Source organism: Papaver somniferum, chromosome 11, assembly GCF_003573695.1.
Source record: "Papaver somniferum cultivar HN1 chromosome 11, ASM357369v1, whole genome shotgun sequence".
Lineage (NCBI taxonomy): Eukaryota > Viridiplantae > Streptophyta > Magnoliopsida > Ranunculales > Papaveraceae > Papaver > Papaver somniferum.
Window position 1 is genome coordinate 133,930,329 of NC_039368.1, and position 26,430 is coordinate 133,956,758.

At 37.2% G+C, this 26,430-nt stretch overlaps 3 protein-coding genes across 3 annotated transcripts; 1 reads left to right on the plus strand and 2 right to left on the minus strand.

The window, feature by feature from the left end:
- The first annotated feature begins 8,873 nt into the window (after positions 1–8,873).
- LOC113325220 lies at positions 8,874–10,082 on the plus strand. Its single transcript, XM_026573431.1, has 2 exons — positions 8,874–9,819; positions 9,967–10,082. The coding sequence occupies exons 1-2, from the start codon at positions 8,874–8,876 to the stop codon at positions 10,080–10,082; spliced, it is 1,062 nt and encodes a 353-aa protein (XP_026429216.1).
- A 3,979-nt stretch (positions 10,083–14,061) lies between these two features.
- On the minus strand, positions 14,062–15,280 carry LOC113321495 (NDR1/HIN1-like protein 6). The gene is made up of 2 exons (XM_026569411.1): positions 14,491–15,280; positions 14,062–14,345 (listed from the first exon to the last, which is right to left on the minus strand). Exons 1-2 carry the CDS (start codon positions 15,195–15,197, stop codon positions 14,330–14,332), a joined length of 723 nt encoding a protein of 240 aa, XP_026425196.1. The 5' UTR covers positions 15,198–15,280; the 3' UTR covers positions 14,062–14,329.
- Positions 15,281–15,802: 522 nt separating this feature from the next.
- LOC113322491 (probable inactive receptor kinase At4g23740) lies at positions 15,803–19,026 on the minus strand. Its single transcript, XM_026570578.1, has 2 exons — positions 17,286–19,026; positions 15,803–16,670 (listed from the first exon to the last, which is right to left on the minus strand). The coding sequence occupies exons 1-2, from the start codon at positions 18,493–18,495 to the stop codon at positions 16,024–16,026; spliced, it is 1,857 nt and encodes a 618-aa protein (XP_026426363.1). The 5' UTR covers positions 18,496–19,026; the 3' UTR covers positions 15,803–16,023.
- Between the last annotated feature and the right edge of the window lie 7,404 nt (positions 19,027–26,430).

Genomic DNA, 26,430 nt, shown 5'->3' on the forward strand with positions numbered 1-26,430 from the left:
CGCATAGGTTGGCTACGTTAAATCTTGCAAAGGAAGAGTATTGGTTTGAAATAGATCGTGCACGTGTTCTTGGGGAAGGATTGGTAGCTGGGCAAAGAGTACCTAAAACTACAACCTATGTTTTACCTACAAGTATACAGGGTCTTGATGAAGCTAGTGTGCAAGTAGGGGAAAGTCCACAGGGACAAGGAGGGTGATATGTTGTTTTCTAAGTGATTTCCTAAAGAATTCTAAATGGAAGTGATATGGGAGGGACTAGGATCTTGAATCCACCCTTTTCCTAAGCTAAGTCCTCCTAGTTCTAATAGAGTCTTTTTCCTTGTATAGATATTAGTGAGGTTCTAGCCTCATCTAACTATCTAGATGGCAGTTGAGGTTCTATGCCTGCTGCTCATCAAAGGATGGTCTTAGGAGAATGGTTCAGTGTCTCTAAGATGATCCTAATCCTAGTTCTAGCTGCCTTCTCACAATGCAACTAACTATGGATTAACCTCTTAGATAGCTAAACAATCCCGAAGGATATTCTAATCGCAACTAATGTGTTCCTACAAAGTACTAACTGTCTGATTAAAGTACAATTAGTCAAAGTTATGAACAACAATCCGTTAAGCATGAGTTGCAACACATTCAACATAGAAATAACCTGACTACAATGGATACAAGGCATACATTGTGAAAGTAAAATGCTGACATGTTTAGATTATATTTATCCATAACATTATATCACAACAAGAACACTGTCTAGAATATGAACAACTTAACATCAGAATTGGGGTTTCATCTAAACCCTAGACATGAAATCAGAACATAACAAACATTGTGCAAAACATTGTTATGCAATGTTGAGATAGAACTAGAATTGAAACAAGATAAAAGACTAAACCTAAACCTAATGACACACTGGCTAGTCCAGGTATGCCCAAAAACAACACCCAAGAACCCTATTTATACATGCAAACCAAATATCCAAAAATCCCCAAAATATAAAATTTAGGGTTACACAAAAAATCCGAAATTGACCTTTACCTAATCTCTGAAATCAATCAATGGCCTCGACCCATTCTTCTATTGCTTCTCCTCTTCCGTAATTGGTGGTTTGATTTCACTAACTCCGTTTCTTTCAAACTTAGTTTCTAGGTTCACTGTTTTTGAAAAGATAAAAGGGTTGAGAGACAAGGAGCTAGAGGGTATCATGGTGGTGTCCTTTAGTGATGGAGGGGGTGGCTGATTGATGGGGTACAATGATGGAGGTGGTTGAGCGGAGTTGGTGGCGGACATGGTGGTGGTGATGGTCGCTGTGAAGAAGAGGGGAAGAAGGAGGAAGAGAACTCGATAGATTTTCTCTTAGGGGATGTTTGATTTAGGGTAAATAGGTTAGGGTTCTAGAGTATTGAGTGGACCCATCGTATTTTGATGCTCAGATGGTGAAAGACGATGGATGAAAAGATGAGAGAATTATCCAACGGCGAGATGGAAATGGGAGTGGAGCGACCGTTGGATCTGAGATACATCAAAACTGACGGTCTGAGATGGAGTTAGGTGCTAAAGTGTTAGACAGGAACATCAAAACTCGATGCACTCTGATGGAGCGACCGTTGGATGATGGATTGGATTCAATCTGACGGTGAAGGAGAGAAACGGGTTTGGATTTGTATTTGGGTTTAGGAAATGGGTTTGGGTTAAGGAAATAGGTTTTGGGCTTAGGTAATCTTGAGCCCACTTCTTCTTTAAGAACAATTTTTTCCTTTTTAAGCCCATTTTCATCTTTGATTCTTCCATACCACATTTTTCACTTCTTTTCCGCTAGAGTTTCCTTCGGCTTTTTCCGTGTCTTTGCACTTTTCACTCCGCAACTCATCTAGTCTTTATTTATTACCTAAAAATGCAAAATTAATTAATAAAAATATTTATTCTTGAAAACAATGAAAATACAGAATATGGGATAAAACGGAGAATTAGAGCACAAAAGATGAGTTAATTGCCAAGAAAAATATATAGAAATATGCACTTTTTAGCTCCCATCAAATACCCCCAAACCTGAATTTTACTTGTCCTCAAGTAAAACAAAACTAAGGAAATCCTACCTATACCACTGTCGCTGGTCTCTAGAATGCATTTAGCGTATGCACTAAGCCTTTTAAACCACTAAGTGTCCCTAGTGGACGAGTGAAGTCTCGTGAAGGTTTGCTTAGAACGTACCTACAAAGTTCTAGGACAAAATATAAGCTCAGATTCCAAGAAATGTGACATGTGCAAGACAGTAGAAGCTCACAGCAAAATGGAGATGTCAATCTAGCTATCAAAGACACAATCCTAACACTGATAACAACTAAAGACACGTGATAAGAGTGTAAAGTGTATCTACACATGTTTCTAGAATGACCTGAAGTTATGACTACTAATCACCAAGAGATAGTTTTTAGGCTAAGAACCGAATTCTAAGCCAAGCTAGCTGTCCGGCTTTACGAGAATTGTGAATGTTCACCCAATGGGTTGGTGATATTTCAGTTTACCCGCGTTATACATCGATGGCTGCACCCTCCTTGCTTATTACAAGACTATTTACAACAAAAAGATGACTCTTTACATGACTCTTATTTACATTGATTACTCTCTTTTATTTTTGGAACAAGAGAGAACTATTGTCTTTAACATGACAAAACATGGAATAAATAAATACTTGATATTTTATTTATTTATTTTTTTTGATTTTTTTTCTGAATATATACATCATTTTTTTTTTAACATGGTAACACTTTTGATACATATACAAAAGGAAACAAAAAATTACATGACTCTTAGCAAGAGGTAGCCCTTTTTGATGCACCCAGTTAAATTCGATGGTTGTTTTTATTAACGTAACCTCCACCTTCTATCCCAACCAACCAAAGAACAAGCTAGTCAAGTTTCGTTCAGTATTCTAAAGCGATTGGCAATCGTGACTTCCGATAGAACACCTCAAGGATGAGGCTATACATGTATTGGTAGATCGTGCACGTGCAAGTTTCTTATCACTATGTGAATTGTGCTAGAATCAGGGGTGCCTAAATATCTAGACTAAGAATCCTTATGTTTACATACATGCACAAGAGTCAACATTTCAAGGTAAATGAGCTCCATTTTTATGTTTTTTAAATTTTAAATTTTTTTATTTTCATTTTGATTTTTTTCAAAAAGAAGAAGGAGTTTAGTTTTCAATTATAGCATGATATCACGGTATCTACTTTTCACCCCTAAACCTAAACTAAACATTGTCCTCAATGTTTCAAAAGATGGATAAAATTATACGACAACATACGAATAGGACCATGCTGAGTAGAGAAAAAGGAAACAGAATACCCGGATGTCGGCGAAAGCAAGATTAGAACTCCGTTATTCAAGGCAAAAATCCAACATATTTCAGCCGAGATCATATTGGATTAGCAAAATATATACAAAAGGAACAAAAGGGTTTTTAAAAAATTTATCTACTGGATTATATACAAAAAATTCACCATACACTAACAATCTAAAGAGTTGAGGATCAACCCAAAAGACGAAGTGTAGACATTTCAACAGCTTCACACAATAATAATATGATAGGCATGCAAGTGAAGCTGTGAAACAAAATGAGCTACCCCCAAACCTGAATTTTTCAACAGATAAAATTTTGGATACAAAATCTCGCAGTTTTGGGGGTTCATCATGCACAAGGTCTAGCTCGAAATGAACTTTGCTAGGGACGGGCAAACATACTAATTACAAATGTGGCTCCTCAAAGATATTATACTTAGATGCAAAATAGTCCAAAAGGAATTGGGAATCACACAGTTCCAAACCTAGGTTGGGAATTTTCAGAAAAGTTGGTTTGACAATATCGGTACAAATCAAATCTAGGTTGGGTGGAAGGCCATTAGATTGTGACTCAGGCAGGACGATAGGCACATCATTATTAATCAAATCAATATCTCCTAAGTCTTCTACAAGTGTCACAACATGCTCACATTCATCAAATAAATTAGCAAGCCCACAATCAGAATCAACATCATCAACAGATTTATTCTCATGCATCGGCAAATCAGGAGAAATATCACAATGTGACCTAGGTGGAGAATCAGACACATCAAATATATTTTCATGCATAATAACATTAGTGTCTACAGAAGATTCAACTATTCCTATGTCATGCTCATCTTCACAGAATAATTGTACGAACCCCATGTCAATATCAAAATCATATGAATTACAATGAGTATTAGAAAAAACAACATTCATGAAGGTCGAGGGCGAGAAGCCATATGTTATTGAACCAACAGGTTCCACAATATTTTCATGTTCTTCTAACATATCATCATAATCATCATAATCATCATCATGGTAGCATGCATATTGGTCCTCATTAACAGTGGTGGTGTCATTAGTCGATTCATGTTCCTCTAAATTAGGTTCATATTCAACATCATTTACATGAATGGGACTAGACACTTCATTAGGGACAACATACTTTCCTCATGAATTTCCTCCTTTTGTAGGTGAAGCAAAATCTGATCTAAATATGCCTGAATTCGTGATGTAGATCTATCGAAGTTTTGCTCACTGAGTCTGAAAGCTTCTGTGGTGAAGTCTAAATTCATGGGAGTACAAAATTCTTCATGTTCAAATTGTGGTGATTGGTACATGTGTGCATGGTCATTAGGGTTTATAAAAGATTGATCGCAACCCTCAAAGGTTTGATTATGGTCCCAATGACTACCAGCCTCACAATTTATGGGCATTTCATACCTTGGATTTTCTCTAGATTGCAAAATATGACAATTCTCAACAGGGTGGTCTAAACTACCACATGCGGGACATGCATAGATTTCAGGTTGCATAAGAAAATTAGATGTGACAGATTCCTCATGTGATTGCATTTCTAAAGCTGCGATTCGAGCTTCTAATTAATCCACAAGAGATGATTGTGTGAGTGAGGCATTAGCAAAATGTTCATTTTCACGTTGTGGCGAACGATGCATGTGCGAATAGTCAGTAGGGTTCATGTATTGAAGCTCGGGACTTTGAAAATGTCCATAATAATTCCTATAACTATTGGCATCATGGTCTATGGGAGGCTCATGACGTGAAGTATGTCCATACGCAAGTTCTCTAAGGGATTTGTTGTATTCCCCAACTGTAGACCAAGGTCTAGACATGATTGGGCTCAAAAGCTAAGTAACTATGTTACAAAGCCCAAAATTTGGTTTTTAATGGGTTTGGATTTTTGGGAAAATTTTGGTTTTTATGGGTAACATTTGGTTTTGTCGGGATTGAAAAAGAAATTTGGTTTTTAATGGGTTTTAGAAAATTTGGACTTAATGGGAAAAGAAAACACTTTGGTTTATTGGGTTTTGAAAACTTTGGTTTTATGGAATAAAAGGCCAAGCCCACTGTTGGGTTTTGGAAAAATTGTTGTGAAACAGAGCCCAACTCTCGGCCTAGAGTTTGGGTACACGACCCACTAACGACTTCAGCAAGCCCAGAAACTAACGAAGCCCAGCTGAGTTCAGCTGGGTTCTGGGTTTTCAGTGACTGAAGTGTGAGGCCCAACTGGGTTTTGGCTGTTGGGCTCTCAGTTTGTTGAAGGACAAGGCCCACTTGGGCTTTTGAAAACGTTTTACAAATGTTGTTGGGTCAAGCCCACAGGTAATTAATTACAAACCCAACAGAAAATATAAGCCCAAACATTGGGTTTAATATTACAAGCCCACAAGAAAAATGGAAGCCCACAGTTTGGGTTCTCTTAATGGGTTTAGACTTACCTTTGAAGCACAGCCCAGCTGTTCAGTTTGGTTGCAAAAGCCCATTTGGGCTTTGGATCACAGCAACAGCAGCTCCAGCAGGAGGTAGCAACAGCTTGCCTTAGCACGGCAGCAACAGCTGAGGCACAGCAGCAGGACCAGGAGCAGCAGCAGGAGAAGCAGCTCAGTAGCAACAACAGCACCACAAGTTCAGCAGCACCACAAGCAGTAGCTGAACAGGGGAAATGTTGCAGGCTTGGCAGTAGCAGCTCTATTTGGGCTTCACAGCAGCACAACAGCACCAGAGGTTTGTTCTCAGCCTCACAGCAAGGTCACAGTACCTGGTCACTCAACAAAAATGTCAAGGACAACAAAGAAAGGAAGTGAACAAGAACTGTAACACAAGAGTGACTGCAAGAATGTAAAGATGACTAATATGCAAATATGATATGCAATCAGGACAGCAAGATGCAATGAGTATGCAATGCAAAGATGAATATGCAGTAATGAATGCAAGTTATGATGAGATAAATGCTTACACTAAATGATTATACTAAATGCAAGATATGCAAGTGAATAGCAGCAAAAGAAAGCAAGGAAAAACAACAACCACACAATGCCAAGTCCCCGGCAGCGGCGCCAAAAACTTGTTAGCTGGGCAAAGAGTACCTAAAACTACAACCTATGTTTTACCTACAAGTATACAGGGTCTTGATGAAGCTAGTGTGCAAGTAGGGGAAAGTCCACAGGGACAAGGAGGGTGATATGTTGTTTTCTAAGTGATTTCCTAAAGAATTCTAAATGGAAGTGATATGGGAGGGACTAGGATCTTGAATCCACCCTTTTCCTAAGCTAAGTCCTCCTAGTTCTAATAGAGTCTTTTTCCTTGTATAGATATTAGTGAGGTTCTAGCCTCATCTAACTATCTAGATGGCAGTTGAGGTTCTATGCCTGCTGCTCATCAAAGGATGGTCTTAGGAGAATGGTTCAGTGTCTCTAAGATGATCCTAATCCTAGTTCTAGCTGCCTTCTCACAATGCAACTAACTATGGATTAACCTCTTAGATAGCTAAACAATCCCGAAGGATATTCTAATCGCAACTAATGTGTTCCTACAAAGTACTAACTGTCTGATTAAAGTACAATTAGTCAAAGTTATGAACAACAATCCGTTAAGCATGAGTTGCAACACATTCAACATAGAAATAACCTGACTACAATGGATACAAGGCATACATTGTGAAAGTAAAATGCTGACATGTTTAGATTATATTTATCCATAACATTATATCACAACAAGAACACTGTCTAGAATATGAACAACTTAACATCAGAATTGGGGTTTCATCTAAACCCTAGACATGAAATCAGAACATAACAAACATTGTGCAAAACATTGTTATGCACTGTTGAGATAGAACTAGAATTGAAACAAGATAAAAGACTAAACCTAAACCTAATGACACACTGGCTAGTCCAGGTATGCCCAAAAACAACACCCAAGAACCCTATTTATACATGCAAACCAAATATCCAAAAATCCCCAAAATATAAAATTTAGGGTTATACAAAAAATCCGAAATTGACCTTTACCTAATCTCTGAAATCAATCAATGGCCTCGACCCATTCTTCTATTGCTTCTCCTCTTCCGTAATTGGTGGTTTGATTTCACTAACTCCGTTTCTTTCAAACTTAGTTTCTAGGTTCACTGTTTTTGAAAAGATAAAAGGGTTGAGAGACAAGGAGCTAGAGGGTATCATGGTGGTGTCCTTTAGTGATGGAGGGGGTGGCTGATTGATGGGGTACAATGATGGAGGTGGTTGAGCGGAGTTGGTGGCGGACATGGTGGTGGTGATGGTCGCTGTGAAGAAGAGGGGAAGAAGGAGGAAGAGAACTCGATAGATTTTCTCTTAGGGGATGTTTGATTTAGGGTAAATAGGTTAGGGTTCTAGAGTATTGAGTGGACCCATCGTATTCTGATGCTCAGATGGTGAAAGACGATGGATGAAAAGATGAGAGAATTATCCAACGGCGAGATGGAAATGGGAGTGGAGCGACCGTTGGATCTGAGATACATCAAAACTGACGGTCTGAGATGGAGTTAGGTGCTAAAGTGTTAGACAGGAACATCAAAAATCGATGAACTCTGATGGAGCGACCGTTGGATGATGGATTGGATTCAATCTGACGGTGAAGGAGAGAAACGGGTTTGGATTTGTATTTGGGTTTAGGAAATGGGTTTGGGTTAAGGAAATAGGTTTTGGGCTTAGGTAATCTTGAGCCCACTTCTACTTTAAGAACAATTTCTTCATTTTTAAGCCCATTTTCATCTTTGATTCTTCCGTACCACATTTTTCACTTCTTTTCCGCTAGAGTTTCCTTCGGCTTTTTCCGTGTCTTTGCACTTTTCGCTCCGCAACTCATCTAGTCTTTATTTATTACCTAAAAATGCAAAATTAATTAATAAAAATATTTATTCTTGAAAACAATGAAAATACAGAATATGGGATAAAACGGAGAATTAGAGCACAAAAGATGAGTTAATTGCCAAGAAAAAGATATAGAAATATGCACTTTTTAGCTCTCATCAAGGATCGACGTCAACCCAATGGTCAAGCCGTAAAAGACCAGCCACAAGTCAATTAGATGATGCACATGGTCATTATGTTCCACAAGATGAAGTAGTTCCAGAGTCACAATTAACTCAAGTCTTGAATAGTGGTGGGGTTGGTTTAAGTGAAGACGAAATGGCAAGGATGTTAGGATTAAGTTTTGGGGGAACATAGATGTGTTTTCTTTAATGAATATGTATGAAACTTGGATGTCTTTTCTTTTGTATGAAACTTGGATGTCTTTTGTTTAATGAATGTGTGCATGAATGTCTTCTCTTTTGTATGGATTCAAAAATCTTGGAATGCTTACATTATTTGAGTTTTGTTTATAGGTGCAATATGGACGATGAAAATCCGCTAAGGAGGTATGTACTAATGACGTATTCTATCGATCTTAGCATTGGTGATGATAGCGATGAGAGAGCAATTGTGTTGTACCAGTATATGACTTAAAGAATGCATAGGCTCTTCCAACCGGTGCCTCAAGAAGTATTGACGCGACAAATGGTGGACAGGAAACGAGAGGATGGAGATGCAAGGATGATGCATGACTACTTTGGACCTAACTGTACTTGGGGCCCTAAGAAGTTCCACCAACGTTTGGGTATGTATCGACCTCTTTTCTTACGTATTCTAAGTGAAATAGTTGTTGCGGATCCTACTTTTGATTTCCAAGTTGATTGCACCGGAAGACTTGGCCACTCTCCCCACATGAAGATGTATGCCGTAGTGAAATGTTTGTGTAAAGGCATAGCCGCTGATAGCACAGATGATTATGTCCGTATGGGAGCGTCGACCGTCTATATATATGTCAAGAGGGAAATTGTTCGGCACTTTGGTCCAAGGTATATGCGACTTCCTACAAGAGAAGACACAGAAATATTATTGGCAGAAAATGCAGCTAGAGGGTTTCCTGGAATGCTTGGAAGTGTTGATTGTATGCATTTTCAGTGGAAGAATTGTCCAACAGCATGGGCAGGTACGTTCCGTGGACATGATAAAAAACCTACCATCATCTTAGAAGTTGTGGCATCATATGATCGGTGGTTTTGGCATGGTTTCTTTGGAACGCCAGGGTCGAACAACGACTTTAACGTCTTGGCTCAATCTCCACTTTTTGATATGATGGTTAATGGTTTAGCAGCTCCTTGTAATTACCGCATCAATGGCCACAACTACGACAAGGGTTACTACTTGGAGGATAATATATATCCACGATTGTCTTGTATTGTGCAGTCATTCAAAATTCTTCTTCCAAATCAGCCAGCCAATACGTTGTTCAATAAATACCAACAAGCGAAGAGAAAGGATGTTGAAAGGGCTTTTGGAACTCTCCAAAACAAGTTCCAAATAACAAAAAAGCCAGCAATATATTGGGATAATGAGGATATAAACTTTATTATCAAGGCTTGTTTGATTTTGCATAACATGGTCATTGAGAATGAAAAACGTAACTTAGATTGGGTTCAAGTCGTGAACGAACCAATATGACAGGTTACTGGAATACCGAGGTCATACCACGAGTTAAAGAATGATGAGGCATATCTCCAACTCCGCAATGATCTTGTTCAACATATTTGGATACGACATGGACTAGGTCCCAGAGACGGTGAAATGCCACCAGAATCTCCCCCTCCGCCACCAGATGATCTTAACGGTTCGGATGGTGAATTCGATCCTACCAATGTTTACCCACCAGAAGAACAGCTTTAGTCTTTTTCGTAAGATTTCGAAGAACATCTTTAGTCTTTTTTCGTAAGATTTCGAATGAACTTGGTTGCAATCCTTAGTCTTTTTTCGTAAGATTTCGAACATATTTAGTCTTTTTTCGTAAATTAAGAAATATTAAGATTTTCATTGTATTATTTATGGTTTTTATTGTTTTCAATTTATGGTTTTCATTGTTTTCAAAAGAGAAGAAGTTATGGATTTTCAAAAGAGAAGAAAAAAACTAAGTATGAAACTTGAGGAATTGGCGTAGGTTCTGGATGTTTTTCAAGAAAAGCGCCAACCGCTATTAAGAATTGCGTTTCATTCCTAACCATTAGATCTGTAACGACTCCTTCTAATCAACAACTCACAAAGAAGCGCCAGTAACAATAGCGTTTCAACGACTATTTTTTTGAATTCGAAATTTTCCCTATAAATTGATCACTTCTCAGCTCATCTCAGACCAAAACCATTCAATCTCTAGATTTTTCTCCATCTTCTCTAGATTTTTCTTTCTCCATCTTCTCTAGATTTTTCTCCATCTTCATAAAATTCATTGCAATTCAGACTTTTTTATTAACCATGGCAAAATATCTTACACCCGAAGATGTTTCAATCACCGAAGATTGGATAAGCATTACACTTGATGGTGTTGCCGGAGTTGATCAAAAATCAAACCAGTTTTGGGAGCGGTATTCGATACATATGTAAGCATCTTTGGGAATAAAAATGACAGAACTGTTCATAAGTTGCAAAATAGATTTGGTACCTTGAAAAAAGATGTCAAAAAATGGGTTGGTATCTTAAGAAATTTGCATAGAAACAATGCAGGCGGATGCAGAATTGATGATCATGTAAGTTTTATTAAGATTTCTTAATGTATATCATTTTATTTTATTGAAGTATTTCCAACTTGGGTTTTTGTTTGTTTTTTGTAGGAGAGAAAAGCTAGATTGGAATATAGTAAGGTTAGCAAGGGAAAACCTTTTCAAAATGAAGAGGTGTACCGACTTTTCAAAGTCCATGTTCTTGGATTCAATCCCGAAGAAATTGATCCTACTCAAAATGTGGAAGATGAATCGGATGCTCCTAGTGTTAATGCTTCAACAAGTAATACCCCCGCAAGAAGCGACCCAAGATGGCATGAAGAGGATGGCCCTCGTCGACCAACGGGGAAAATGGCTCAACAAAGGGAAGCTTCGGAGCTATCGGCCATCAACGACGGAACGGAGCATATTTTGAAACATTTTAGTGAAGAGAATGCAAAGAAGATGGCAAGATTGGATGGACAAGAAGAATATTTATTAACTATTGCAGAGACAAAAAATAAATCCGTGGATTTGGCTTTGGAGAAACATGAACTCGAAGTGTTGGATGTGGTGGTTGAGACCTTACCGGAATGGAAGCAGCAATTTATGTTGGATAAACAAAATAAGATTTTGGAAAAACATGGTTATCCTCCTAAAACACTTGATTATCCTAGCACTATGTAGCTTATGGAACTATGTAGCTTCAATTATGTTTTTTTTTTTTTTTTTTTTTTTTGCAATTTGATGTAGTGGAATCAATGTAGTTGAAGTATTTTTAGTATCAATCAATTTTATCTTCTTTTTGATTTGATTTGATTCAATATATGAAACCAAAAAACTAGTTTGTTCAAGAGGAAAAAAATGAGGAGTAGAAAAAAAACTAAGTATAGGATTGGGGAAGTGGAGTGGTTCCTGGATGCTTTTTGTGGTTAGCGTAATTAAGATTGGCGCTGAAAAACGCCAATCTTAATAGCGCTGAACGCCATTCTTTTCAGCGCTTGACTTACGCTATTTTGATTAGCGTTAAGCGCCATTCTTATTGGTGTTTCGATGGATTCCACAAACCCTTCCACCAAACCATGGAACGTTGCTCGGATTTTCTGTGGAAAACCCCAACTTGAAAGCCACTAGACTTGACATTCCATGAATTTTCCACACTTGAAATAGGTTGGATTCCACCATAAGACTTACTCTAACAGAATCAGATTTTACGTATTCATACGTCCATGGTATGAATTCACAGTGGGATTCTTCACTCCACACATGCATGACCGGATCTTCTTATTCTTGTTATTAAATCTCCACTGGCTGAAAAGGATAAATCCCTATGCCAAAGAAATTCAAAACCATACTGGTTAATTGAAAGAGTAACTCTCAATTACTATTCAACAAACCGTTGATCATGCCACCATGAGGCAAGATAGTACAGACGGACAAGAAGAAACACAACCACACACTTCCCCCACATTTCATGAATACTCACAATTATCAGGAAACACATTTTGCTGCAACCGTCTCCAATAACTCTTATTGTCATTGTTAATTCAAATCCAGTACACATTTTGTGCTACTCCGTCCAGGCTCTTATACTAATTTGCAATTAAAATAGACCATGTCAACCATCAGTGAGGAGGGTAACCGTTTCTCTTATAACCGTCAAGTACTCCCAAAGGTGTGTCTCTGTGCAAAGCAACACAGCCTTTCTTCACACATGGAAAACAGTGTCCATGCAATTTATATGGAATTAAAACTTAAACAGAGAGAAGAAGATCAACTTGTGCTTCCATAAATAATCTTAAATGATGCTCACTAATCGTAACATATTATCATGCACAGATTCATAATTAAGATGGATGATAGATCAATGAGTCAATACCTATTCTTCTCTCGTTAAGATTATTCAAACAAACATTTTGAAGTGTGCGAAGTCATACAAACAAAATAAGTACTACTCCTTCATGTATCGACATTTCCACTGAATGCATATATATAGATCCAAATAATGGCAACAGTGAAAACATGTATATTTAACTCCGGGCATGTATATATGGACAGAGAAAAGTCACACAGAGAGTGTAAGTATGTCATGCAATCAATTTTGAGAATTAGTATCACTGGTCCAAATGTGCATAAGCATGCATATCAAGTAAGTAGAGAAATAGGAACAGCGTGAATGCATTCAAATTGCGAAAGTGCATGCTTTCTTAACAAAACTTCCAAATCAAATTTCCCAAGAAACCGGAACAAAATGAATTGTCTTTAAGATTGTTGGATAACAATATGGGGTTTTGCTTTCTCCGAAATCATGCTCATACTACAAACAAAATACTAACAAAGAAAAGAGTTAGAAAGACTTATCGAATTGGTTGATCGAGGCGAGGTAATCCTCTTTCCTTAAAGACAATTCATCCCCGCATACGGTGCTCACGGTTCTACGGATGTCTCCTTCCAAGATACAATGATCACGCCTTATAGTAAGTAGCACTACAATATTTTTAGGCCAACGAATGTTGACAATTACTGTGCTCTTAAATGACTTTGACTCTTGACATAAAGACTTGTTTTCTACTTCTCAAAAACTTTTGAAAACCCATACAAAACTTAATCAAGAGATGGGTGTTTATAGAATCAATAGTGACTCTACAAGGGTGTCTTTTCACCAATAGGTGCACTACAAAATAAGTAGCTTCTAGGGACGGCTGTTTTGAAAAAACCGTCCCTAAAGAAGGATATTTGGGACGGTGATTGCCTGACCGTCCCTAATAGTCATAAAATATTTAAATCAAGACTAAAATATGTCCGTCCCAAAAAGAAAACATGGCCAAATAGTATTAGTGACGGTGGAACAGGGGATGGTACATAAACCGTTCCTAATACCTTTTGGGACGGTTTTTTGTCCTCTTGAGACGTTTTTTGGCTGTCCCAAGAGGCCTTCTGTTTTGTAGTGGTGACTCACCATCGCCAATGATAACTCTCCATGACACTTATTCATGACTAGGTATCTCATGGTAAAAAGACATAACCCAAACACATCTCTTGAAGTTTAAATCATGAAAACAATTTTCACTCGTATAATAATTTTAACTTAAAATTCCAACACATTTTTATACATATCTATCTATCCTTGCTGCTCAAAAGAGCTTGTCTATCAACCCACAAGCTCCTGCAATTAATTGTCTAATGCAGATACGCAAATCTCGTTATACCATTAACTTTAAGCGATACATAAATTACATGAATCATAAAATATACACATTCAGGAACACTTTTTTCTTTTCTTGATTTGATATATATATATATATATATTCTTTTTTCGGTATCTTAAATTATACATGAAAATAAAACGAAAATAAATTGATTACCAATAGAAAATGTAAATAAATACTTTGGAAGAGTTGCTATTTAGCTCTAGCTATAATCCACCTTGAGTTGCTTGCCGAACTAATGAATGTTAATCCTGCAAGACAAGAACATATATATCAGATAAATTCACGAAGAAAGCATAATCATATGCCCTGCATGATAACCAGAACATTTTATCGAAATTATTAGCATCAATCTAGTTACGTATGATTGACTATATAACAATCAAGAGTTGTTACCATTTGAGCAAATTAATTTTGCATTTAGGATTAGCACCACCACTAGACTTAACTTGAACGTTTTCACAAACAACCTTAACATCCATCATACCCAACTTCCAGCTCTCAATACCAACACCAACTCTAGTTTTAACCTCAACATCAACAACCATATTATTATCATGCAATTGATTCTTCAACCTTAATCCCATATCATCATCAATCAACAAATGCTTAGTACTAGTCTCAAAATTCAGAGTAGTTATGTTCCTCCTCCCTTGAGTAAAAGCCGGTACAACCGCCGTACCTAAATTGACATCATCTTCGTACGATATCCTCACCGCAATATCATCATAAGCAAACTCCAGTTTTGAATTCGGGTTCGTTGTTTCGAACCTAACATCCGTCAAAGCATCAAGATACGTTCCATCGGGCGTAATAGACACGTTGAATTGTGGTGTTTTGATAGATTGCAAATGAAATGTAGGTAGTTTTGGTTGAAACCAAACGTAAAACAATGTACTGAAAATCGCAAAGATGATCAAAAGGAATAGAATTAAACTTATTATCGTACAACAACAGCAACAACAACACGAACGACGTTTCCGCTTCGGCTGGAACGATGGAGGGATTTGTGATCTTGGGATACTTGTTGGTTTCTTGTGAGCTTGTACTGATGGGTCTGTGTACCCTGGTGGCCTTCTTAAACCTGGATTTGATTGTGCCATTTTTTGTTTCCGGCGAGAGCTGTGATTTTGAGAAGGAAAACCCAAAATGAATTTTTTTTAGCAATTTTTTGTGATTTTTGAACAAAAATTGAAAAATGACAGATAGAAATTTCTCCGAGTTTTAAGATGAAACGATCATTTGAAAGTGATTTCTTAACCAAGAAATTTTAGCGCGGGAATTACGTTACTTGTTTGTGAAATTACATTTTTGGTCAACTCAAGCTTGACTTTCTACAGAAAATGTGGTTGGAATAGTTGACTTCTATTGATTGAGAACCAAAAGTGGAAATTTTGTGCTCTTGTTTCATAAAATTAGTAAAAAGGAAGAGTTAGATTGGGAAGGAAAAGTTTTAAGGTTTGGGTTCATTGTCAATTTGGGTATCTGGTCTGATTTTTACCTACCAAAAAGGATTGTGGTGTTGTGGTTGTTTAACCAGACTTACAATCAGATATCAGCAACGCCATTAAGGTCCGGGTGTGTCGGGAAATTTTTCGCAGTCCAAATAAAATAAGCTGATCTTTACGGTTAATCTTTACGTTATGGTAGTCTGATAAGAAGAATTTCAGAAAAAGAAAAAAAAAAAAAAACAAACAGGAAGAACACATTTACCATGGAAATTAGTCTATTCAAGATTAACCCAATTTTAACAGCGACTAAGAAAAGTAAAACCTCAAATGTGAATATCAATTACAGTCACACAAGAATGAAAAGAAGACAACCATTAAAAACCTATGCTCCTAGAAGAATTTGAAGTAAAATTACAGATACAAATATATTTGAAAATCGCAAGAAAGAAAAAATAACTTAAAGAGGAAAAAAAACAACTCACTGAGGCGTGGGAGCGGAAGTGGATGCATAAGGTGTTGAGACCCCTGATCCACCTTCAGTGGAAGGTCTATTTCCTGTATCGATGCGACGGATATCTTCTACCATTTTTACTACATCTGTTATTTTTGGTCTTTGATCAGGTACTCTGGAAACACAAGTCATTGCTACCTGTAACATTTCTACCATCTCTTCTTCTATGTTTGGATATCTCATTAGTTCCATGTCAAATACTTCCGCTGTCCATTCTTCTCTAACTACAGACTGAACCCATCGAACTAAGTGAATGACCTCGTCACCACCACTGCTTGAATGGATTGCGGATTTTCCAGTGAGAAGTTCGAGGAGGAGAACACCGTAACTGTAGATATCAGATGCTTGGGATAATTTTTTGATTTCATTTACTTCCGGGGCTCTGTATCCAGTTGCTCGAGTTGGAGGCACTGAGGTGATTAGCGTACTTAGACCAAGGTCGGCAACACAGCCATAGTTTTGGGAGTTGAGGAATACATTGGATGCTTTAATGTTTCCGTGGACAAGTTTTCCATTATTCCCTGAGTGAATACAAGCAATTCCTCTCGCTGCACCGACTGCGATTCTCAGTCGAGTGTCCCAGTCTAGTGGAATCCTATCACCCCCTCTTTTTCCTGCAAAAATTTAGGAAACTCAATAGACCATTTTATGAAAGGCAGAACTAAGTTGCAAAATAGGCTCTAAAGACACAGTTACTGTAACCTTTAAAATTGACCACCTGGTGGAAAACCTTAAGCATCCTTGGAAGCCGAAGTAAATATGATACAGAAAAGGTAAGCTTCACCAATTGCCCAAACAATGGGAAAAAACCACAAGGTCCACAGTGACATAAAAGTGAACTGAATTATATACCCTAACTTCGCAGAAGATTCTGCATTTTAGCGAACTGAACATGATAAGCATGGCACAATCATATAGTTCTTTAGTATGTTATCTAACTTTTCTTGCTTCTAGGACTACATAATATAGGTCGCTTTAGTATCTTGTTATCACAATATATGTATTCCGCCATAGTATCCTATTCATCAAATTACCATAACTGCAATCTCTCTTCACAGGACAAATCAATAATAAACTAACAACTAGATGAATGTTGATTCCTACAAACGCAAGGTCATACTACTGACTACTGAAAGGAAATAATAACAAGCACCGGAAGCAAAGATATTTGGTCATATTGGCAGAATTAACCAACCATAAAACAACAGAGAATGCAGATTATGACGTACCGTGTAATAGTGCAGATACACTCCCCTGGCTGTAGTAATCATACACCATAAGCTTCTCATCCTTGGAATAGTAATATGCCCTAAGCTGAGCAACATTCTCGTGCGTGACCCTTCCAACTATCTCCATCTGCTGCTCAAATTCCCGCTTCCCTACACCCACTTCCTTCAATCTCTTAACGACAACAGTAGTGGCATCCTCGAGAACAGCCTTGTAAGCAGTTCCAAAAGTCCCTTTTCCAAGTACTTCAGCAGAAGCCCTCAACAAATCCTCCAGGTCAAATGCGTAATTCAAACCCTCGAAGAAAACAAGCTTAGTATTCCCGTCTTGTCCACCTTGGATCGGTTTATCAGGAGAACTTTCACCCTTTTGTGCCTTCCCTGAAGGACCATTTCCACCCTTTCTCTTAGAGCAACAAATCAACAATAAAACAACAATTGCAAACAACCCAACAACAGAACCACCAACTATAACTCCATATAACGCCGCTCCTCTGAGCTTCACACCATTCTTTGGTTTAGGACTTGGCGATGGACCAGGAGATTGTCCAGCAGAAGGTGACATCAAAATATTATTACCCAAAAACGACGAATTTGGAAATTTCTGAAGGGATTTTGGAACACTCCCCGTAAGCTTATTATTAGCAAGGCTCAATTCTTGCAAATGAGGAAGCCCCAGGTCAGGAATCTCCCCGAAGAGCAAATTATTAGCTAAATTCAAATACGTAAGCCTCGTTAAATTAGAAATCGACGAAGGAATACTCCCATTGAACCCATTATACGATAAATTAACAACAGTAAGGTTCTTCCAGACTGAGAAATCCAATGGCAACGCACCGGAGAACTGATTAAACTGAAGATACAAATAACTCAAATTCTTCAAACTCAACAAATCAACAGGAAATGCCCCACTAATCCTATTAGATCTGAGACTCAAAATCTCAAGTGCAGTTAATCTACTCAGTGTATTCGGTGGAATTGAACCATTAAACCCAACCCCGGGCAATCGCAACGCAATTACCCTCGTTTTATCAGAATTACAAGTAACACCAGTCCAATTGTTACACACAATTGAACTCTGATTCCAATTCAGAAAACGATAATGAGGTATCCCATTGAAAAAATCAAGTAATGCTTGTTTATCTTCGATTGGGTCACTAATTCCCAATCCAAACAGTAGAATCAAACAGAAAAAAACCCATAATTTCTTCATTTGTAAACAAACAAAAAACAAAAGTGGAATTTTGTTTACCTCAACTGAAATCAGCAGCAAATACTATTATTTGTTCTTCTTCAGCAGAGGATCAAAATCTTGAGAGAAACGCATAGTGAGAATGATTTCTATGATCAATCTTAAACAAGAAGCATTTATCAATCATTAAAAAAAAAGCGTTGAAAATCATTAATAAAAAAAAATGAATTGTATAATAATGAATTTCACAGCAAGGATTTGCAAAATTGCATGTGAAGATAGAGCTAAAACCGGTAGAGATTATAAAAAATGATAAAAACAAATCCGTTAGAGTAATATTAATGACAATAGAATTCAATTCATTCTTGAAACGGAAATATTACTACTGGTCTTGGTGTGTTTTAACTCACCATTACTGCTGCTGTTTCTTTCTAGAAGAAAAAAAGGTGGTTGCCTTTTCCCCAGAGAAGAGAATATTGTTTTTAAGTTTAGGGTTCGTGCGTGGTGGCTGCGACAGTGGAGTAGTTGTTAGATTATAACGATGGTGAGATTAGCCAAAAATCCATCAGAACCAGATTTTATATTTTTATATCTGATTTTGTTGTTTATTGCTAAGGAGTGTTTGTTTCGTTGCTATCACCCCAGCTGGATCGGACTCAGTCAGGGAGTCAGGGGAATAAAGAGGATTTTTATTAAGGGACCAAAAGAATGTACCGGGGGACCGACCAGCAGGGAGGCCAAATGCCCCAGATGTCATATGTTAGCTCTCTTTCTATGGGTTCCTTGGCCAAAATTATTTAGATGTCAAAAACTAAAAATGGTACATTAAAACACAAACAAGGACGGGTCAAACCGACATGACCTAAACTAAGATATATTGGTTTGGATCATAGTGATGGATCAAAATAATAATGCAGATTTTCAAGTCATGGTCATGGGACATGGTTTCTGTACGAAGTTTAAGTTATGTGATAAATGGTTGAATTTTAGTCACATCATATATTTTACAAGATTATTGCAGGAGGTTATCAAATTGAGCTGAAATCTGATATGTAAAATTCGTTTAAGTAAGATCAAGATCCAGTCACTGAGATAAAGAATGAAAACAAACACCACCTAATTGTTGAAACTAACCACCAATTGTGGTGGTAAAAGTGGGGGCAGGCATAACTAGTTGGTGGTGTTTAGTTGGGGGTTTTCTAGCATACAAGAAAGAAAATGGTGTTTAACTAGTAATTTGTCAATACCTTCTCCATCCGACTACACCAATAAAATATGAATCCTGCATCCGGCATTATTAGGGTGTGATTGTTAGATTTTATTAAACAAATAAAAAGTCTTTGGAAGTCAAGAACATGGAAGGTGAATGAAATTATACTTAATTTGGGGATTTGGTTTTAGTGTCACCAAACACAGCCTAATTGTACTTAAGTATTGAGGCACTACAACCCCACTTTCATGGTTTTGGTGTCATAGTGGAGGTTCTTGATCGGCATGTGGACAAAGCATGCAATTGTGAATTGTCCCAACAAGTCATATTATGGGGACAAACCACTCAAAATGCAATAACATGCTTCATATATTTCATTTCATGGACCAAAACTACTGTGTAGATGTTGGAAATTTTGGGTTATACAAGAGGATGAAAATAGAAACAGAAAATGGTGTATTCCTGATTTCAAGGCTCTTTCGATTCTTTTAGACATAATTTGACCTTTCCTAATAAATTTGGAGAGTACAAACGGTCTTTCGAATTATGCCTTCAGGATTCAATGAAGCCCTAACACCGTAATCGAATTCAAGGATTGTACTTCCTTGACCCTACCAAGAAACACACTGTATAAGGTTTTGATGATGCTTTTTAGAGAATATCCAACATTCTCCCCCTATTTTCAAAAAATGAGAAAAACACAAAGTAAAAAAAAAAAATAAAAAAAAAATAAATCAGAGTGGCTGCATCACTAAAGTGACTGCCTACGTACCCGAGTGGGATCAAGCCAACGTAGTTCACGCTTAGTTTTGGAAATAAGCATCATCGTTGAAACCAATACATAAATGATAGGTATATATTGGATTTGAACCTTCACTTAGTGTAAGAAATTCAAAGCCTTATCGAGGTTCAGTGGTGAAACTAGTCTTGAACCAAGTACCCCTAATGATAAAACCGGAATTTCAACACATATTGATTTCTGAGAATAGTGTGTTATGTAGCTCGCACATTAATGGCCATGTGCTTAAATCCTGGATTCATGAGTCTTCTTTAGAGAACGGTCTTTTTCTCTTAGGAAACGGCCTGATTTCCATACTCATATAGGTAAGTCTCGAAGGTATTTCTGCGAGACACCTTGTGATAAAAGTTAGACTTATTAAGGATTTTCATCCATCCTGTTTTCTTGCAGAAAACCAACACTAATTAGAAATGAGAAGTTTTGTATTAGTGCTCCATAATCACCTCCATAACTTGTTGGTACCACATTGAACCTTGTTTATCCTTTCCAAAACATAGGTTGGGTTTCTTCTATGGGCGATCAAACTTCATTCACAGACCTTAGTCTCATTTCATTACACTTTATTGAAACCACTGCCTTTGGTAGACTTTTTGTAAATGGGTCTGCCAAGTTCTTACTTGTTTCAATATAGTTTACTGCAACTACTCCTCTTTTGAGTAATTGTCTTACCATTTGATGTCTAAGACTTGCATGTCTTGACTTTCCATTATAAGTCTTGTTAGAGACATTATAAATAGTTGCTTGATTATCACAATTAATCAAGACCGCTGGACATGGCTTCTTCCAAAATGGGATTTCTACAAGTAAGTTTCTAAGTCATTCCGCCTCCTTACATGCATCGGTTAACGCTATCAATTCTGACAACATTGTTGAGTCAGAAATACAGGTCTGCTTCTTGGAAATCCAAGACACAGCAGCACCTCCTAATGTAAATATCCATCCACCATTCGACTTGGATTTGGATTCTACATTGCTCCAGGTAGCATCACTGTATCCTTCTAATACAGCGGGATAGCCGTTATAATGCAAACCATAGTCAATGGTTCCTTTCAAGTAAGCCAAAACTCTTGAAACTGCTTTCCAGTGTTCAACTCCTGGGTTACTTGAGAAACGACATAGCAATCCCACGGCATGAGCTATGTCTGGTCTTGTGCAATGCATAGCATACATAAGACTTCTAATAATACTAGAATACTCAAGTGGTGCATGAGTACGCCCAGTGTTCTTCATTAACTTTATAGTAGGTTCTAAAGGAGTAGGGGCTGGTTTGTCATCAAAATGACCATACTTCTTGAGAAATTTCTCAATGTAATGAGATTGGGTTAAAACCAACTCATCTCCCTTTCTTAGGATTTTGATTCCCAAGATCACATCAGCCTCCCCTAAGTCCTTCATATCAAAGTTAGAGTTAAGAAACTTCTTTGTTTCTTCCACACGAGATATGTCAGATCCAAAAATAAGCATATTATCAACGTACAAACAGAGAATCACACATCCAGAACTATCATGCTTACTATAGATACATTTATCAGCATCATTTACAACAAAACCATGTGACAAAGCTACTTTGTCAAACTTCTCATGCCATTGCATGGGAGCTTGCTTCAATCCATAAAGAGATTTTACCAACTTGCAAACCTTCTTTTCTTGGCCTGGAAATATGAAACCTTCGGGTTGTTCCATATATATCTCTTCTTCTAAATCACCATTTAGAAAGGCGGTTTTGACATCCATTTGATGTATAATTAACTTCTGTGTAGAGGCAAGTGCAATTAAACAACGAATAGATGAGATGCGAGCAACAGGAGCATATGTATCAAAATAGTCAATTCCATGTCGTTGTTTATAACCCTTAGCAACTAGTCTGGTTTTGAACTTATCAACGGAACCGTCTGCATTCATTTTTCTCTTGAATACCCATTTACATCCTATAGGCTTTACACCAGGAGGTAAATCACAATATATCCAAGTACCATTAGACAAAAGTGAATGCTTTTCATCATTGATAGACTCTTTACAGAAAATAGCATCTCTGGAACTCATTTCCTTAGCATAAGTTTTAGGGTCATCATCAACATGCATTACATATCTAGTCATACTAAGAATTTAATTCTTACTACCTTCTACAAGATATTGTACCCATTCTGGACCAAAGCTTTTCGCTTTCCTTGCTCTCTTACTTCTTCTAGGTTCGATATCTTCTATACTTTCATAAATATCTTCTATGTTAGGAGCATAATGTTCATCATTGTTATTAGTCTCTATATATTCTAGACTAGGTAACAATGAGTTTTCTATGGGTTGCATTTGGGAACTATTCCTATTCAAGTTCTCAAAAAATTCCACATCTACAGATTCTATAATCTCAAAAGTGTCAAGGATTAAAAATCTGTAAGTAATACTGTTAAGTGAATAACCTACAAAAGCACATTTATACGTCCTATTTCCTAACTTAGGTCTTTTAGGACCAGGCTTCCTAACATATGCTAAGCAACCCCAAACTTTAAGTCTTCTCAAATTTGGTTTCCTATTAAACCACAATTCATAGGGAGAAACATTCTTTCTTTTTCAAAGGAATTCTATTCAAAATATAGCATGCAGATAACATAGCTTCACCCCACAAGGAATTAGGCAAATTAGAACTAATAAGCATAGCATTAACCATCTCAACCAACGTTCTATTTTTCCTTTCCGCAATACCATTTTTTTGAGGTGTATAAGGTGCAGTAAATTGATGAATTAAACCATGCTCTTGACAAAACAATTTAAATTCATTAGGAAAATACGCACCACCACGATCAGAACGTAAAATTTTAATTTTCTGTCCTAATTGTGTCTCTACTTCTGCTTTGTATATTTTGAACATATCAAAGACTTCATCCTTAGATTTCATCAAGTAAGTATAAGCATATCTAGTGCAATCATCAATAAAAGTAACATAGTATTTGTTTCCACCACGAGTCACATGATTTTTTAAATCACCAACATCACTATGTACTAATTCAAGCAAGAAAGAATTTCTAACTACAGACTTAAAGGAAATTCTATGTATTTTTTCTTGCACACATATTTCACACTTAGAGATATTATCAAAATTGCAATCATAAATTAATCCTAATTTTCTCATGTTTCTAAGGGAACCATAATTCACATGTCCTAATCTACCATGCCATATATTAACGGAGTCAATAATATAAGTAGAACCATTATTTATTAAATTAAGCTTAATCATCCCATTACAAGCATATCCTTGTCCAACAAATACACCATTTTTGGACAATACAAACTTATTGGACTCATAAGTCGTCTTGAATCCGGCCTTCATAACGAGGTCTCCAGAAACAAGGTTTTTCACAATGTCAGGGACATGTAATACATTAGTAAGAGTAACAGTCTTTACCGAAGTAAAGGAGAGATCAATAGTGCGTTTTCCAATCACTTTGATGTGTAAGTTGTTTGCAGAGACAACTTAGTTTCCTTCGCCAGTAACCGATTCATATGTCTTGTAAAGATGCCTGTCTTTACAGATAAGGACAGTTGAACCATTGTCGTACCACCATCCACTCTCATTGTTAGAAACGGCGTTGGCGGCTTGCACTACAATAAAAAGTTTGTCATCGACCATATTTTCCTCCTTTTTCTGTCCTTGTTGTTTCTTTTTGAGACGACAGTCACGAGCAATATGGACGGGTTTATAACAGAAGAAGCAAGGCCCCTTCTTCTTACTCTTCTTGTTGGGATGTTGCTTCTTAAACTGAGTATCATTATTAGGTTTCAAAGCATTTGGTGTCTTAGAAAAATCTACATTGTTAATCTTAGAATGATCCTCAGTTTGCTGACTATCCTTAATTTCTCGTTTACGAGAGTCCTCTTCTATACGAAGATGACGCTGTAAACCTTCTAAATCATAGTCAGTCTCAGCATGCTTAAGTTTCTTCTTATAACCATTCCAAGAAGGAGGAAGAAGAGAAATAATGACTCCGACAATAAAGGCATAAACAAGTTCAATTCCAACATCCTTAATATGATTAACAATGAGTAAAAGTTCACTGACCTGGGAAATAATTGACTTACTGTCAACCATTTTAAAATCCATGAAGTTGCAAATTAGGAATTTCTTGTTGCTTGCTTCAGAAATCTTGTATTTGTTTTCAAGCGTAGTCCATAATTCCTTTGCAGACGAAATACTTCGATGGGCATTGTAAACACTAGTTCCCAGGGCATTCAAGATATGACCACGACACATAAAATCATCTTCCTGACGCTTCTTTCTTCTGGCCTTCAAATCATCAGTGTCTTTGTCTGATAGTGCAGGAATTTCATCCAAACCGTCTTCAAGTATGTACCACAACTTGATGGTGATCAGGAAAAATTTCACAGTCTCTTGCCAACGAGTAAAATTATCACCATCAAAACGTTCCAATCGAGAAAATATCCAACAGTAGATATGCTCTACCTACTATATTATTAGGAGTGTAATGAAAAAGGTGACGTTACTTTGCATAAAAAAAACATGGGGACCATGGACATGGCAAGTACTGATCTCAAAGTAGCAGTACAATGAGAATAATTTTCGATAACCCAAAAAAATCCCCAAAAAATCAATGAGCCAAACTCGTTTTGGGCTCATTGATTGTAAAAACACCGGTCAGTAATTATCCTTCCACAACAAAACACCAGGTACATATTCAAACCTAGAGGTTAAATATCCTTAAAAAGATGGAGAATAAGTTATGGGTAAGACCAGGTACTTATTCAAACCTGGGAGTTACAGATCCTCAGAAAAAGGGGTAATCAGTTACTAAGAAGACCAGGTATAACTTGCAGGTTACAGATCCTAAAAACAAGGAAAATTGGTTTAGACCAAGTGAACTTCGAAATCATTTGGTCCAGATACATAGTCAAAATGTATCTAGACAGAAACTAGACTGGATACAGCTCCTCAATAACCTATAAATAGAGGTTAAATTCCAATTGAAAAGGTACACATTTCTAATCTTTCCCTCTCCATAAAAACCAGCTTAGAACTCTTACTCATTGAGGCATCAGAGTGTCTTTTGCAGGTACCCCCTTTTTTCATCTACCAATAACTATTGAAGATAAGGGGATGATTCAACAACTAGCTGAATTTCTTCATCTACCAACAGTGTATCACGAAGAATATTACTCAGTCATCTAATAGCTTCATATACGAATCTTGAGGATTGTTGCAGAAACATTTTTGAAACAACATCTTTTGGCGCCCGCCGTGGGGCAGAGAAGGAATCATCAAAAACAAATCAAGATCCAGAGCTACATCACAAGCAAGTCGGAGGGATGGAACATTTATGCGGATGCAAGAGCACGAAGAATTCGTAACAATGTTGATCACCCACTCCAAGAAGAAGTTGAAACATCACCAGCAACGACGATATCATGACGTCTTTCTGCAAGAACTTATACCCACGGGATAAGTAATAGAAATCGCAGGGTACGTATTACAACCCCTCTTTTAAGTGAAGGTATTAATCTGAATAAATAGATTTAAATCATCATCAAAAGAACATGTTAAAATCGCGTCCAAACTTCGTTGACAATAGAGGCTTTCACTTAGTCTCGCGTATTATGCAAGTCGAGAGGACCAGAGTAACACCCAGATATCTAGGTCTGCTCGAAATATTGCAACAGTTAGAGAAGGAAAATAGTCAAACTGATTACTGGAGACCTTAGTGGATAAGAGATTTCAAATAGGTAATTAATACCCAATACTCTGAAAGTATCGTTCCACGTCGGCATGCACGAATTTCACATGAGGTTTTGCGGGCACAACATGTGTGAAGTTGTCAAGATAAGAGACACAAATTGTATGAAAGGAAAGACATTGAAGCAGATAATTGGTAGGCTTTTATAGATGTGTAAATAAGATGAATAAATGGATGCCTACAGTGATACCTACAAGTGCACAGGG

Bases quoted from the DNA above. Each gene is read 5' to 3' on its own strand.
- LOC113325220 (XM_026573431.1), top strand. From the start codon at position 8,874: ATGGTGGACAGGAAACGAGAGGATGGAGATGCAAGGATGATGCATGAC. The intron at 9,820-9,966 runs GTAACTTAGATT...GACATGGACTAG, and splicing joins GGTCATTGAGAATGAAAAAC to GTCCCAGAGACGGTGAAATG.
- LOC113322491 (XM_026570578.1), bottom strand. From the start codon at position 18,495: ATGAAGAAATTATGGGTTTTTTTCTGTTTGATTCTACTGTTTGGATTG. The intron at 16,671-17,285 runs GTACGTCATAAT...AAATTTTTGCAG, and splicing joins TGTATCTGCACTATTACACG to GAAAAAGAGGGGGTGATAGG.
- LOC113321495 (XM_026569411.1), bottom strand. From the start codon at position 15,197: ATGGCACAATCAAATCCAGGTTTAAGAAGGCCACCAGGGTACACAGAC.